General features: G+C 66.4%; 1 protein-coding gene across 3 annotated transcripts in view; it reads right to left on the bottom strand.

Moving 5' to 3' along the window:
- EXD3 (exonuclease 3'-5' domain containing 3) overlaps positions 1 to 16063 on the bottom strand; it is a 49637-nt gene that overhangs the window by 28899 nt on the left and 4675 nt on the right. The window contains exons 2-8 of one of the 3 annotated variants that reach the window (XM_081103478.1): positions 15786 to 15894; positions 12866 to 12930; positions 12501 to 12674; positions 12026 to 12193; positions 7683 to 7736; positions 6622 to 6761; positions 2803 to 2903 (exon numbers count right to left, since the gene is read on the bottom strand). In XM_081103478.1, coding sequence (XP_080959604.1) covers positions 2803 to 2903; positions 6622 to 6761; positions 7683 to 7736; positions 12026 to 12193; positions 12501 to 12674; positions 12866 to 12930; positions 15786 to 15840 — 757 coding nt within the window. In that variant the 5' untranslated portion in view covers positions 15841 to 15894. Of the gene's footprint in view, positions 1 to 2802; positions 2904 to 6621; positions 6762 to 7682; positions 7737 to 12025; positions 12194 to 12500; positions 12675 to 12865; positions 12931 to 13648; positions 13676 to 13966; positions 14029 to 15785; positions 15895 to 16063 lie in introns of those variants that run through there. The other 2 variants (XM_081103479.1, XM_081103480.1) reach the window with 2 other exon arrangements.

Here is a 16063-nt window from a genome sequence, read left to right as displayed (position 1 = left end):
CCTATCAGGAAGAACCTGCACCACACAGACATTACACGCTCCCTGCAGGGAGAACCTGCACCACACAGACATTACACGCTCCCATCAGGAAGAACCTGCACCGCCCAGACATTACACGCTCCCATCAGGAAGAACCTGCACCACACAGATGTTACACGCTCCCATCTGGAAGAACCTTCACCACACATATGTTACGCGCTCCCATCAGGAAGAACCTGCACCACACAGATGCTGCACGCTCCTATCAGGAAGAACCTGCACCACACATATGTTATGCACTCCCATCAGGGAGAACCTGCAAAACACAGACGTTACACGCTCCCATCAGGAAGAACCTGCACCACTCAGACGTTACACGCTCCCATCAGGAAGAACCTGCACCACACAGACATCCATGCTCCCACATAGGAGGAACCTGCACCACACACTCATACACGCTCCCACATGGGAAGATCCTGCACCACACAGACATTACATGCTCCTACACAGGAAGAACCTGCACCACCCAGATGTTACACACTCCCACATGGGAAGAACCTGCACCACCCAGACGTTACGCGCTCCCATCAGGAAGAACCTGCACCACCCAGACGTTACACGCTCCCATCAGGAAGAACCTGCACCACACAGATGTTACACGCTCCCACATGGGAAGAACCTGCACCACCCAGACGTTACGCGCTCCCATCAGGAAGAACCTGCACCACCCAGACGTTACACGCACCCATCCGGAAGAACCTGCACCACACATATGTTACACACTCCCACATGGGAAGAACCTGCACCACCCCGATGTTACACGCTCCCATCAGGTAGAACCTGCACCACCCAGACGTTACAAGCTCCCATCAGGAAGAACCTGCACCACACAGACGTTACACGCTCCCACATGGGAAGAACCTGCACCACCCCGACGTTACACGCTCCCATCAGGAAGAACCTGCACCACACAGACGTTACACGGTCCCATCAGGAAGAACCTGCACCACACACGTTACACGCTCCCACATGGGAAGAACCTGTGCCACACAGACGTTACACGCTCCCACACGTGAAGAACCTGCACCACACAGATGTTACACGCTCCCACATGGGAAGAACCTGCACCACACAGACATTACACGCTCCCATCACGAAGAACCTGCACCACACAGATGTTACACGCTCCCACGTGTGAAGAACCGGCACCACACAGACGTACACGTTCCCACACGGGAAGAACCTGCACCCATGTAGCTGAGCTCACTGTGGTACCATCTCACAGCGCAGACACAGCGAGTCACCGCGTCGCACGGCTAAGGCCAGCACGACACGATAGGGCCGTCGCATCTCAAGCAACACCCGGGACAAAGCCAGGAGCGGGTAATGGAGAGAGAAGGCCCGCGCCGGCCTCCAGACGCTGTGATGGTGAAGGCTGTGGGGCGAACGCAGGCGGCGCAGCCCAGGCGGGACTGCAGGCACATCCTCGCACTCTCCACGGCCGAGACGGGGCCGCCCGCACGACTCTAAGGAAAGGAGCCGCCCCCAGGCCGTTTCGACCCAACTTTGAAGGAAGAAAGAATTCCCACCCCAGACACGTGTACTCCCAGAAAGAGGGCTGGGGTCCGTCTCACTTCCAGAGTCCGCGCAGCCACAGACACAGCCCGGCCCGGTGCCCCCGGGGCCACGTGAACACGGACACGGACTGCCCTCCACACAGGACACAGCCCGGCCCGGTGCCCCTGGGGCCACGTGAACACGGACCGGACCGCCCTCCACACAGGACACAGCCCGGCCCAGTGCCCCCGGGACCACGTGAACCCGGACCGGACCGCCCTCCACACAGGACGCAGCCCGGCCCGGTGCCCCCGGGGCCACGTGAACCCGGACCGGACCACCCTCCACACAGGACGCAGCCCGGCCCGGTACCCCCGGGGCCACGTGAACACGGACCGGACCACCCTCCACACAGGACGCAGCCCGGCCCGGTGCCCCCGGGGCCACGTGAACACGGACACGGACACAGACCGCCCTCCACACAGGACACTGCCCGGCCCGGTGCCCCCGGGGCCAAGTGAACACGGACACGGACCACCCTCCACACAGGACACAGCCCGGCCCGGTGCCCCCGGGGCCACGTGAACACGGACACGGACCACCCTCCACACAGGACACAGCCCGGCCCGGTGCCCCCGGGGCCACGTGAACACGGACCGGACCGCCCTCCACACAGGACACAGCCCGGCCCGGTGCCCCCGGGGCCACGTGAACACGGACCGGACCGCCCTCGGCACAGGGACAGCGGGCAAGCGGCCTGCTGCCCAGGAACGCAAGGCTGGTTTAACACGGAGTGCTCAGTCCAGGGCGCCCGCCATGTCCCAGACCAAACGGGAGAGGCCACGCCATCCTGAGGTGCAGAGGGTCCGTGATAGACCCACAGCCCTGCCTGACCAGGAAAGGAGTTGAACAGGATTCCCATAATCAAGTAAATAAGGGGAATCCACAAAACTCCCTCAGGAAGACTCTGGCTTCGAGGGGAATGGAAGGAAGAATGCCCGTGACCACAGTGACCACCCAGGGGAGGAGGCAGGAGTGGGGGATGGGATCTGGGGGAGGGATGCAGGGCAGGCCCGCCTCCCAGGATCCTGGGTGGGCAGAGGGGCTCACAGACCCCCTGCTGCTCCGTGACCAGGCCCCGGGGGAGGGCAGGTGAGGGGAGCAGGCAGAGGCGGGAGGTGACGCTGGGTCAGTGGGTCCTCGGTGGCCTGAGCCACAGGCGGCAGCAGCCCCGGGTCCCTGAGCGCAGGTGGGCGCCTCACTCACCTGGGTCCATGCCGAAGCGCTTCTGTAGGCGCAGCACCTGCCGAGTCAGCGCCCGGGGCCGCAGCTTCTCCAGCGTCAGGGGGGTCGCCTGCGGGTACCGCCTGCAGGAGAGACACGGCTCCTGCCCTCTGCTCTCTGTCTAATGGACACCTGTCCAGCCCGGCTGGTGTGGCTCAGCGGTTGAGCGTCCACCTCTGAACCAGGAGGTCAGGGTTCCATTCCCAGTCGGCACAGGCCTGGGTTGTGGGCTCGATCCCCAGTGGGGGGTGCGTAGGAGGCAGCCGATCGATGATTCTCTCTCATCATTGATGTTTCCATCTCTCTCTCCCTCTCCCTCCCTCTCTGAGATCAATAAAAATCATAAAAAAAACCCCAACCCTGTAAGATGTTCATTCCCATCAAAGTCACCCAGATGCCGTCTTAAAGGCAGGTAGTTCCTCGGGGCTCACAGGAAAGGCGGCGGTCACCGCACCCGCCGGCTCAGCCCGGCTCAGCTGCCGGACCCCGAGCCTCAGTCACAGGGCTGCACTGGGACCTCCCGACGGCTCAGCGGTGGGTGTTGGTGTGCACGTCTCGCCTGGAAGGACAGCCCCCCCCCAACACAGGCCCTGCAAGCTCCCAGGTCAGCCGGACCCTGCGGTCACAGCATCATGACCGAGCACCCAGCGAAGCTGTCTCCTCCCCGAGGGTGGACACTGTCGGGGGGTGTGGCTTCCTGGGGACCGAGCGCCCCTCTGGGGACCGCAGGCCCCGCAGGGATGTGTCCCTGCCCCCCTCCAGGCTGCACATCCCAGAAGCTTCCCTCGATGGGGCCGGGCTGGGCGTGTTTCTGGAGACGTGCGTGTCCCAGGCTGTCCTTGTCCTCCGTCCCGTGAGGGCGACAGGCCGAGGGGCCTGGGCTGGAGGGACCCCAGGTGGGCGGCGCTGCTCCCAGGAGGCCGTGGGCTCCGGCTCCTCCTCAGGTTGGGCCCCGTCCTCCCGCTGGGAAGGGCTGGCTGAGCTCCGTGCACGCCTCCCGACCGATCGCCTTCCGTCTTCCTGGGATTCCCATCCCGTGATGCTGGGCCTTCTTGAAAGAATTTCATTGTTTTTCACCTTTTCTCCCCGATTTCCGCACGGTGTCTCGGAGGATCCCTTCAAGTGCATCTTCCAGCTCTGAGCTCCGCACTGCCCGTGGCCGTCAGGGAGCCGGTCCTAGGCGAGGAGGCTCCCGTTGAGCCGTGTGCTCACTGCAGACGCAGGGCCCGGCCCCGCGGGTCCCAGTCCAGCCGCTGCGGTTCCCACGTTCGCTCTTCAGCGCCAGCGAGGCCCGCGCCCGCACCCTGGCTGTGCTCCCTGCCAGGAGGCCGTCCGAAGTATAAATGCATTTTATTGATTTCAGAGAGGAAGGGAGAGGAGAGACAGAAACATCGACGACGAGAGAGACTCATGGATCGGCTGCCTCCTGCGCAGCCCCCACTGGGACCGAGCGCACAACCTGGGCCTGGGCCCCGACGGGAATCGTCACAGCAGCTTCACCGCCCTGAGCCCTGTGCTCCACCTGGTCATCCCCCGTCACGTCGCTGTCCCGCGTCCTGGGCTGTCCCCCCGTCACGTCGCTGTCCTGTGTCGTGGGCTGTCCCGCGGCCTGGGCTGTCCCCCCGTCACGTCGCTGTCCCGTGTCCTGGGCTGTCCCGTGTCCTGGGCTGTCCCGCGGCCTGGGCTGTCCCCCCGTCACATAGCTGTCCCGCGGCCAGGGCGGAGCTGGCATCACACTGTGGAGTCTCGCCCGATTGGCTGCTCTCGCTCAGTCACATGCGTGTGAGGTTCCTCCTTGGCCCACGGCGCCTGTGGGAAGGGGCCTGGACATGGCTGGGGGGCGTCAGTGCTGACTAACCCGTCTGGATCGACCATGCTCACCATCACCTGCTCCGAGGGCGTCTTGGTAGCTCCCAGGTGCTGCGACTTTGAGCAAAGCTCCCATGCGCCCCGCTAGCGGGCTGTGTGGACGAAGCTGGCAGCGCCTTCGGGTGAACCCGGAGGAGCGCCGGTGCTGGTCGCACGGGGAGGGTGCTTAGCGGCGAGAAGCCATCCCGCTGCCTTCCTTCCAGAGCGTCTGCACCCCTGCACCCCAGCAGGGGAGGCCCTGCGCTCCGTGTCCTCCCAGCGACCCGGGTCGTCGGGGGCTGGCGTGGCCTTTCTGGGGGCGCATGGGCGGGTCCCATCGCTGTTTCCATTTCAATCCCTTGACATAGATGGAACGTCTTTTCATGTGCTCACTCCCACCTTTTCTGGAAATCCTCACCTGAGGATGTTTATTGATTTTATTTTTTGTTTGTTTACCGATTTTAGAAAGAGGAGGGAAGAGAAAGAGACAGAGAGAGAAAAACATCGATCGGTTGCCTCCCGTATGCACCCTCACCAGGGATCGAACCCGCAACCTGGGCACATGCCCTGACCGGGAACGGAACTGACGACCTTTCGGCGCCCAGGACGATGCCCCACCCACTGAGCCCCAACCGGGCTGCGACTCCCGCTCCCCCTCTAGCCCCCGCCCCGCGATCTGCTCGCGGAAGTTTCGTCAGCATTTCTGTGTCTTGTCCCTGATGCTGGACGTCAGCTTTCCCTCCTCGACACCCCCTCCTCTTCCTGGGCGTCTGCCGGCGGGAGCGCTCGCCCTCACACCCGGAGAGGTCACCGCGAAGCCGTCGGGGTCTGAGTTGTCCAGTCTGAAGCCACGTGGCTGCTGTGTTAACACAGGACGATCCCATCTCCTCCTCCTCCCAGGGCTGCTTGTGGCAGGTTCTGTTTTTCTAGACTTTGGTCTCTTCCATCTAAACTGTCCGGCGTGGCCGCGGTGACCTGCCTCTCTCGTGGCCGTGGAATGTCGCGGGGCCCGCGATGCCGTGGCCCTGAGGAGGCTCGTTGGCACTTTCTCCTCCGGCACCTCCTGCACCGGCATCGCCCTCGCCTCGTCCTCAGACGGGGCTCCACGGGGACGAGGATCCCACCGGCTGCCCCTCCCGCCCTCCGCCCACTGGAGATGCAGCAGGTGCGCAGGCACAGGGCGCCCCCTCCGCAGCCTGACCCCCAGTCCTGGCTCCTTCAGGGAGAACGGCCCTGAGAGACCGAGGTCCGGGCGGCACCGCTGAGCGATGCCACTGTTCCAGGCCCTTTCAGAGCCCAGAGCTAGGAAACATTAAATTCACTCATTTAAACCAGTGTCTGCAGTAAATCGAACTCCCCGCCCTGCCCCCCTCACAGGGGAGCCCAGCTGTGACATCACACCACCGTGGGACGGGCAGCGTGGGCCCCACAATCGGGAAGAGGAAACAACCCAGTGAGGGAAAGGGGCCTGGCCGTGGCTCCGGGGATGGCGAGGGGCGAGACACCTGGGCTGCGTGGGGGTGGCGGGCGCAGCAAGGGCCTGCTCCAGACTGCGTCACCCTCAGGCCACCTGCTGCATCCCTGTGCCCCACGCTCGGGTGACACCCTCGTATCTCACATGCATGTACACATGTGCATGCACATACGCACACATGTGTGTGCACACAGCCCCACGTGTGCCGCCTCTCTGTGTGCAGGGATGGAGTGCACGGCAGGCCCCGCCGAGAGTCGCTAGAGAAGGGACGGAGCCGCTGGACAGGCCAGCTCTGACTCGAGCTGCAGGCCTCAGGGCATCCACTCTCACCCACTTTCTGCCGGCGCAGCCTCTGGCCTGGCCTACCCCGCTGCCCTGGCTGCAGATCGCCTGGTGCGAGTACGTGGCCTTGGTGTGGCTTTCCCAGTGCCTGCCACCTGTGCCCCGCCCTGGCCCCCCCCACCCCTCCCAGGACTCACCTGGCAACGACGCTGATGTCGAAGCCAGGCCGGCACCAGGAGTCCATGAGGGTCAGGAGCCTCCACTGCAGGCCCGGGAAGCCATCCACGTAGCGCTCCACGAGGCCCAGCTGGTCCTGGAGCAGCAGCGGGGCGCTCATCTGTGGGTGGGAGGGCGAGGGGGCACACCTCAGGCTGCGGCCCGGCCTGCTGAGCCCCACCGACCTCTTCGGGTGCAGGGAGCAGCCAGCATGTCAGAACCACAGGGCCCGGGCCCATCGGCGGACCTGCCCCGGGGAGCACAGCCCAGCGGCTCAGAGCCCCTGGGCGAAACCTGCACATGCGCACACCCCAGCGCACACACATGCACGAACCACAACTCATGCATGAACACACGTGTGCCTGCACACACACTCATATGCACATGCACAGGCCCCCGCCGCTCTGGGCCTGGACCCTGCGGCTGTGGTCCCATGTACGTGATGAAGGGCGGGTCCTCGTCTTCACGGAGCTGCGGAGCAGCATGGAGACCCCCAGCGGCAATGGCCCCGTGGCCCAGAAACGCCGGGCCTGGGCAGGAGGGCGTGCCCACACACGGCCTGCCGCAGCCACAGACCGCAAGCTGCCCGGTTCCGCAGGCACCCAAGGGAGCCCCTGCTGTGGTATTGGACGTGGAAACGCCAACCACTCCCCTGCCAGAACCAGGCCTCAACCAGCCCCTCGCTCCCGTCAGCGCCCCCCATGCACCCTCAGAGGTCAAGCTGTCCAGAGCCCAGGCTGGACGGAGGCCCCCCCAGGCGGTCCTCACAGGACCCACCCCTGGGAGCCCCGGTGGCCACCGCAGGGCAGAGGCAGACTGGTGCGGGGCTCCTGGGGCTGGCCACGCTCTGAGCATCTGACACTCAGGGGCACTGGCGTCCCTCCCCGCCCGCCTCGAGGTCCCCCTCACACGTGACCCCTGTCCTTCGGGCCCGGCCCGCCTGGTGGGAGCCAAGCCCAGGCCCAGCGTGGGCAGCCGCCCGGCGACAGGCCTGGGCTGCATCCAAGTTGGAACCTGGCATTTGCATGAGAAAGACACTCACCATTTCAACGTCCAGTTCTGGCTGCAGACGCAGCTTCGTGCCCAGCATGACAGCCTGGCAAACACAAAGGAACCGTCACACTGGGCTGGGGACAGGCAGCCCTGGAGGGGCGGCCACCCTTCTGCAGGGACGCAACGAGGGCTGCTCGTCCAGCCGCGTGGCCCCCAGGCCAAGGGGCCTGGCCCCTGCTCTGAGCCAGACTCTGCATGGGAGGGGGCGGCAGGTGGGGACAAGCCCGGTGCCGTCGCTGGATGGGGTCTCAATTGGGGGCTGGACCCAAGTGGCCCAACCCGGGCCTGCTCCTGAGTGGGTAGAGGACAGGGCGGGGGGCAGAAGCCCTCATCACGTGCCCTGGAGCCGAGCCGCCCCGGGACCTGCAGAGGAAGAGGCTCTGGGCCGGTGGCTTTGTGGGGGCAGCTGTCCCTCAGACGGGTCGGGGGGGAAGGGGGCGTGCGCTGGGGCCGGTCCCTGACCTCGGGCCCTGGACAGAGAACACGCCGGGTCCTGAGCGCCCGCACGTAGCGCAGGCCATGCTATTAATACTTTCCATACATCACGCTCCCATTATGAGCAAAAATAACCACAGGGCAGCCGCCCGCCCGCAGGCTCACAGAAAGGACGAAAATAGCGGCTGGGAAAGGCTCCCCAGGCCTCCGGCCGGATCTCAAGGGCAGGGCCAGGCCGGGGCCTCTCCCAGTGCACACTGACCCCTGCCCACAGCCTGACCGGGCTCCAGCGATGGGTCTCCACCAGCCTCCTGGGGCCCAGGGCCGAGAAAGGGGGCACAAGGTGGCCGGGTGGGCATAAGGCCAAAGGAGGCGGTGCAGAGCCAGGGGAGCGGGCGCAAGGCCAGGGGAGGGGGCGTAAGGCCAGGGGAGGGGGTGCAGAGCCAGGGGAGGGGGCGCAAGGCCAGGGGAGGGGGCGCAAGGCCAGGGGAGGGGGTGCAGAGCCAGGGGAGGGGGCGCAAGGCCAGGGGAGGGGGCGCAAGGCCAGGGGAGGGGGTGCAGAGCCAGGGGAGGGGCCGTAGGGCCAGAGGAGGGGTTATCAGCGCTCAAGTCAGGTGGGTCCAGCTCCTCTGAAGATGAGACCACCTCCCTCAGGCCCCACCCTCCATGGGCCCCCACCCATCCAAGACCCCCTCTGAGTCCTGGAGTGAGCCCTCAGGCCTAGTGGGGGTGGCCTGGGCTGCAGGTGGTCAGGGGAAGGCCACATGCAGGCCAGGCACTGCCCCTCCCTGTTCTCCAGCCCTCGGGCTTCCCCCTCTGCCTGCCAGGACTCCCTTCACCCCAAGGAGCCAGTGGCGTCCGGGGGCTGCTGTGCCGACACCCCACCTGCCCACTGCCGGGGGCAGGGCCTCTGCCTGGGGTGGGGCCAGTGTGGCGGGCGGGCTGCGCTCGAGCTCAAGCCTCTCCTGGGAGGGGCATGCCCTACCTGCTGGCCGCACACGACTCTCTCGAAGGGTTTTCCCTGCTCATCCCCTGGTCTCTCCAGAGCAGCCAGCTTCCTGCCCAGGCACAGCCAGCGTTCTCCGTGCAACCTGGGTGCCCTCTCCCGGCCGGCGGGTGGCCAGGCGGCCTGCTCTGTGGCTGGAGGTTGGGCTGGGAGGGCACAGGTCCAGGGGGAGGCTGTCTAGTCTCACCCAGCCACGGGAGGGCGCCCTCACTCCATCTGGGGCGACCACTGTGACCTGGGGGACCGCTGGTAGCAGAACCGCCTCCTCCAGGAAGGCCCCCTAGCCCAGCCCCATCTTGGGCTTGGGTGGGGGTTTCCCATGGTTCTGCTAGATTGACTCTGGCTGGGCTTAGAGTCAATCTCTGGTCATTTCTGTACGAAATGCACCTGAGGTGCGACCGGCCAGACTGCCTGGTGCCTGGTCACGTGAGTGTCCCAGCAGGTGTGGGAAGATCACTGCCCGCCCAGGTGCCTGCAACCGGCCTCAGACCCAGGTCCAGAGAGGCACAGGGGTGGGAGGCCTGGGCCCCGCAGAGGGAACTGCCCAGGGCTGAGTCGCCCGGCCCCTGCCGGCCTCTCTGACCTCCGCACGGAAGGCCAGAGCCGGAGGGCCAGGGCGGGACTGTGGGAGCCTCACCGGACGGGCCCAGAGCTGCTGCCTTTGGGGAAAATAACTGAGAGCACGCACAGGGCCAGGTGCCCACGGTGGGAGGGGGCCTAGCGCCCGGGCTGCCCGTGGCAGTGGCCTCGGACCCCGGACGCCGCCTCCCACCTGAGGCTCGGCTGGGCCTGGAGCCAAGCCTCCCCTTTTAAGCAAAGCTCTCTTTTTACCTTGATAAGCTGTTTAAAAAATGTAAATAAAATAACTCCGCAGACAAAAGCGGGCATTCATCCGGCCCAGAGCCAGCCGCCGCCGGGACATGAAATACCGCGTCGCATTGAGCGGGGTGCCCGCTGCTCCGCGGGCTGAATGCGCCTCGGCGCGGGCACTGGAGCGTACACCGCCCGCGGGACAATGGCCGCTCTGCGCAGAAGGGCCTGCGGGGGACAAGGGCCCCCTTTGTGTGGGAGCTGCCTCTGAACGAGGAGGCGCAGTCAGCGCCAGACACTCTGAAAGGCCTGAGTGTAACAGGAGACGCGGCCACGGCCGCCTCCCGCCTCCGCCTCCCGCGTCCTCCGGGCGCAGCCGCCATTCAGCCTGAGAACGGCTGAGCCCCACGAGCAGGGGCCGGCCCCGCATTGTCCCCCGGCCATCCTGGTGTCCAGATGCGAGCCCGGGCGGCCCGGGGCCGGTGGCAGGGAGCCCAGCTGCCCGCACCTCCCGGCCCCCAGCGCCTACTTTCCCATGAGCCTCCTCACCAGGACGGGCTCTCGGGAACGAGGGCCCACGCAGGGGCAGGGTCCGGCCTCGGTGCCCATCCCGCCCCGGCCGCCACGGGTGTGAGGTCAGCGCCAAGCCCCGTCCCTGGTCAGGCTCGTCTCTGGGCCCAGGAGGCCGTGGTGTGGGAGCAGGACTGTCTCTGATCCCCGGACGCTGGACCCCTCCCTCTACGGGAGCCCCCCACCCGGCCCTGCCCGCACCTGCACCAGGACCCCGGCTCGCAGCCCTGCCCCATGCCCCAGGCTGTGGCTGTCAGATCACGGCTCCCCCAGGCACCCTGCACCGCAGCACAGCTCAGCCGCCGCCCAGGCACCTCCGCTCCCTATCGCCCCACGGGGTCCCGAGTCCCCAGGAGCCGCTGGCCAGGCTCCCCTCCCATCTCCAGGCTCACGGACAGCCCAGCGAGCCCCCGACACCAAGCCTCCATCCTCACCCTTGGGCCTCACCCTCCGTCCTCACCCAAGGCCCACGCCGCAGCCCCGTTTCCAGTCGCTTCTGTGACCGCCTTCCCCCCAGCAGGGGGCAGAGGACGCCTCTTGGGCACCACACACACAGCTCACACGGGCAGCCTCACCCACACGGCCGGTGATCTGTGTCCCAGGTGCCAGCCCTGTGCCCCCCACTGAACCTCCGTCCAAAACAGGAGCGTGATGCTGGGGGATGGCCCCGGGGCTGCTGGTGCAGGTGGGATGCGGGTCCTGCCTGAGCCGGTGACGGCCGGGAGCCCCCAGGACCTCGGGGAGCCAGTCCCTCATATCGCCACCGCTGGCCTGACCAGGAAAAACGCGGGAGGACGCCCACAGCTTGGCCCTCAGCTCCGGGCAGGGCCCTGGCAGGACCCAGGAGCAGCAGACGGGGTGCCCAGGGCTCTCGCGATAGAGGCCGGATGTGCACTGTCACTGAGCAGACCGGGCATCTCCCAGCCTGGCCTGGTGTGGCCGTGGCCGTAGGGCACACAGGGACCCACAGGAGGGCCCGTCTTCACGGCAGCCGGTGGGCCAGGCGGGGACGGCGACAGAAGCCCAGCAAACTCAGGGCAGGAGAGAGAGGGGGGCAGCAGGCTGACCCAGGCTCAGGGGTGGCATGTCGGGGCAGAGGGACCATCACTAGCTTCTCCCATGGCCCTGCCCTTCCGGCCCCCAGAGGGTGTGCAGGATGTAAAAGGAGACCGGGCAGCGTCCCAGGCAAGGGGCTTTGGTGCACGGCTTTCGGGCCAGAGCCGGGTGCCCCCGTGCCGCGGGCAGAGTGCGAGGGCCCAGCACCTCAGGAGGAAGGACCCGGGCACAGCGGGGCTCCTGGGACCCGACAGCAGCATGGCCCTGAGCTGGGTCCCAGGTGGCTGGTCCCCGAGCCCCGGAACCCCCAGGCGGAGAGGCAATGAGGTACTTCCGGGTGGACCCTTTGAGCCCAGCCCTCTCGCTCACCCCACAGACCCCACCAGCAGACAGAGCCGCAGCCGAGAATCGGGAGTGACCCCGAGGCACCGCTGCCACAGGGAGGTTACACTCACCTCCTTGAACTTGCCCTCCTGGTGCAGCTGGTGGACGTGGGCCAGCAGGGACCCCCGGTCTGCATCCTGCAGCTGGAAGATGCTGACCAGCGGCTCCACGAGACTCAGGGGGCTCTCAGCCAGGAGCGTGGCCGCACGGGCCTGCAGTGGCCCCAGCCCTGGGCTGCCCTGAAAGCCCGAGGCCTGGCCTCAGCTGGTGGTGACCTGGCCAGGGGCTTGGTGCGGGGCGGGCAAGGCCCAGAGGTGGAGATACCGTTGAGGGAGATGTCAGGGGCTGAGGGTCAAGCCCACAGGCCAAGGTGCGATGGCCGGTCTTCAGGCCGAGTCCCCAGCCCCCACCACCCGGGCAACCCCAGTGGCTGCAGAGGCCCGTCAGCTGGGTAAGCAGGTGGGAGAAGCCGTCTGTGGAACGTGGCCAATGGGGCCCCGGGGGAGGGGGGCTTACCTGGGCGGGCCTCGGGGGAGGGGGGCGTACCTGGGTGGGCCTCGGGGGAGGATGTGCCTGCAGCCAGTGCTCCAGCTCCCTTGTGAGCCAGGCCTCCAGGGAGGAGCCCTTCCGCCGCCAGGCCCTGCGGCCCTCCAGCAGGTCCAGGAGGGCAGCGCGCGGGTCGTCCAGGGCAGCGAAGCCCCGCCAGGCCTCCTCCTTGAACTGTGGAGACGCCTCAGTCATGTGTGCTCGTGCCAGCCCTGCCGGGCTCAGGGGCACAGCGGCCTTTCGGGAGGCGGGACGGGCTCGGCAGCCCCCACGGTGGCAGCTGGTGCTCCCACCCTCGCGCTCTAGGCCACAGGCCTGTGTCCTCCGGAGCTCCCACGGGCAGGCCACCCGCACCCACAGCTCACCTGCTGCGGCTGCCGCGCGGACCACAGCGCCTGCAGGGTCGGCAGGAACCCCAGCATGTCCTGGCCTGAGGAACAAGACGGGGCCACGCGGGCTGTGGGTGGGGGGCACACACCTGACACCACCCAGTGCCCAGGGCCTCCCGCCCCCTCTGGCCGGAGCTCCCACTGTCCCTCCCCTGGGCCTGTCCCTGCCCCTCACCAGCGGCCATCACTTAGCGGCTGGGAGCCCAGCTGGCACTGCAGCTGCGGGAGCTGCAGGTCTCGGAACAGCTATGTGAGCTGGGGGGCAGGCAGCAGGACCACGCCCACAGCCCTGACCAGGCCCCCCGAGGGCCCGCCGAGCCTGCAGACACGTGCAGCGGGGTCTGCACCCCCCACCTCCGCATCATGTCACAGCCCCCCCAACCGCTGCCCCCGCCTCTGATGCCCGGGCTCCTGCTGCGCCCTGGCAGGCCGGCCGCTCCCCGAAGCCTCCCCACACGGCCAAGTGCCCCTGGGCCCCACCACAGCCCTGCTGCTCGTCCAGCCCGGCCCCGCAGGACGGCCGGAGACCACAGAGTGGGCACACGCTTCGCCCAGCGCTGGCCGCCAGCCCCAGGGGAGGTCAGGGCCCCCTCAGCGTGGGAGAGGACAGTGCCTCCGACCAGGCCAAGGTCAGCACCAGCAGGGCCAGCTGGTCTGGAAACGTCGCTGCCCCGTGAGCCAGGGGCCCGGGCACCAGCTCTGCGTCACCCCCAGCCACCGGCACCCCCGGCTGCTTCAGAGGGCCACCCAGGCCCCCACCTGTGCCTCACCAGCCTCCTCTCTATCCCATCCCACCCACACCCTTGCCCTCCACAGACCCCAGGCAGAACAGGCCCTGCCCCCCGCCAGGCCCCTCCTCACTGAGCCGGTGCCAAGGGCTTGCTGAGCACAGGACCCAGAGGGAATGTCCGAGAAACTCCGTTCTGTCCAGAGCTACCCCGGCCCCTGGGCTCAGCGCTGGGAGCACAGGGGGGACGGCAGCAGGGAGGCTGGGCCCCTGGCCGGTATGGCTCAGTGGACAGAGCGTCGGCCCGCGGACTAAAGAGTCCGGGTTCGATTCCAGTCAAGGGTACGCACCTCGGTTGCAGACTCGATCTCCCATGTGGGACGTGCGAGAGGCAGTCAATCAATGATTCTGTATTCTGTCTCATCATTGATGTTTTTGTCTCTCTCACCCCCTCCCTTCCCCTCTGAAATCAATAAAAATATATTTTAAAAAATAAAAATCAATGGAGGATTAAAAAAAAAAAAGCGACAGGGAGGAACCTCACACGCCTGTGACTGAGAGACGCTAGGCCAGTGGTTCTCAACCTTCCTGATGCCGCGACCCTTTCATACAGCTCCTCATGTTGTGGGGACCCCCAACCATAACATTATTGTTGCTGCTACTTCCTAACTGTCATGTTGCTACTGTTATGAATCGTCATGTAAATATCTGAGATGCAGGATGTATTTTCATTGTTACAAATTGGACATAATTAAAGCACAGTGATTCATCACAAAAACAGTATGTAATAATATATGTGTTTTCCGATGGTCTTAGGCGACCCCTGTGAAAGGGTCGTTTGAACCCCAAAGGGGTCGCGACCCACAGGTTGAGAACCGCTGTGCTAGACTGACAGGGCTCCACACGGTGTGACACTAACTACTCGCTGGTTGTGCCTGTGTTTGGGGCCTCTCAGGCCACGCCCAACAGTACCCTCCCCCCCCAGGAGGGACAGCAGGGCCAGGCCACGCCCAACAGTACCCTCCCCCCAGGAGGGGCAGGCAGCAGGGCCAGGCCACGCCCAACAGTACCCTCCCCCCAGGAGGGGCAGCAGGGCCAGGCCACGCCCAACAGTACCCTCCCCCCAGGAGGGGCAGGCAGCAGGGCCGGGCAAGGGACCTGCCCACCATCCTCAGCACCCCCAGACCTCGACAGTTGTGGGGCTGCCTGCAGGGTCTCTGACCCCATGGGGAGGGGCAGGGCAGACCCACTTCCCTGTGAGACACAGACACGTTCCAGAAAAACCCAGCCGCCAAGTTACTATCTACACAGACCCGGTTACCTCATCGCGCCCCTGGGCTGAGAAATGGGACACGAAGTGGGTGGAGCGGGGGCAGGGAGTCCCGGGTGGGCTGGACTGAGAGCTGGTTGGCAGACACCTGGCCTCCAGCAGCGGGCGGTCTCCACGGAGCCACCCCGAGCCCCACCGAGCAGCCGGCGCAGGCACACCCCAGGGGCAGGTGGCGGCTCTCGGCTCAGGATCTCAAAGGCTCCTACCCCGGCCTGGCGCGGCCATCGGCCCAGCAGGGCCCAGTCCCAACGCTGACCCGGGCTGCCCAGACCACAGGGTGTGTCCGCCCTGAGCACCGGGGGGCACCGGACACCTGTGTTCGTCACAGTGGCTGTCAGTCCAGAACTGGCCATCCACCCTCCCCATGGCACCGAGGGGCCCAGCCCGGGCCATCCACCCGGGAAAGGGCCGAGGTGTGAGCCCCGCGAGTCTCCTGCCCGCATTCCCACCCGTGGGCTGTTTCTGAGAGGCCGCCTGCCGGGAGCCCACTGCTCTGCCGCCGCGGCCCCTGGTCCACCCCATCTGAGCCCGTTGTCCTGCTTCATCAGCAAAGGGGAGCCTCACCACCAGCTGCTCAGCACAGACGGGGGGCCAGCACCCGTACCCCATGTGTACCCCGGCACAGAACCCCCACTCTGCACATGCACATGCATCCCACACGTGGATCATGCACGTGCACCACAGAACACACCCTGCACACACCACACGCACAGACCCGTGTCACTCCCCCGACACACGCCCCAGCACGCACCCCGCACCCTGCACCCCTCCCCCCGCCAAACGCAGCCCAGCTGGACTCAGGACTATGGGGACACAGCCCCCCACACAACAGCACTCACCAGGAGCAGGGTCACCAGCGGGGTCTGCACCAGTGGGGGCGTGTCCGGGGTCCATCCTCAGGGCGGCAGGCGGGCACAGGGAGGCCGCAGGCAGCCTGAGAAAGGGGGACTAGAGAAGAAGGACAATCAGGCCTGGGTCCCACCTGGGGAGGCGGAGGGATCCCGACGCAGGCACACAGGGCCACCTTCCTATCTCAGGGGCCGGGACCCCCGGATGGACCTGCAGCGAGAACCCACGAGCCCCCGCGGCTCGCCCAGGCTGGACCCGGCGCAGGTGG

Source organism: Myotis nattereri, assembly GCF_964212035.1.
Source record: "Myotis nattereri genome assembly, chromosome: 12".
Lineage (NCBI taxonomy): Eukaryota > Metazoa > Chordata > Mammalia > Chiroptera > Vespertilionidae > Myotis > Myotis nattereri.
The sequence above is the reverse complement of the archived record's forward strand: the minus strand, read 5'-3'. Positions and strand labels throughout refer to the sequence as shown.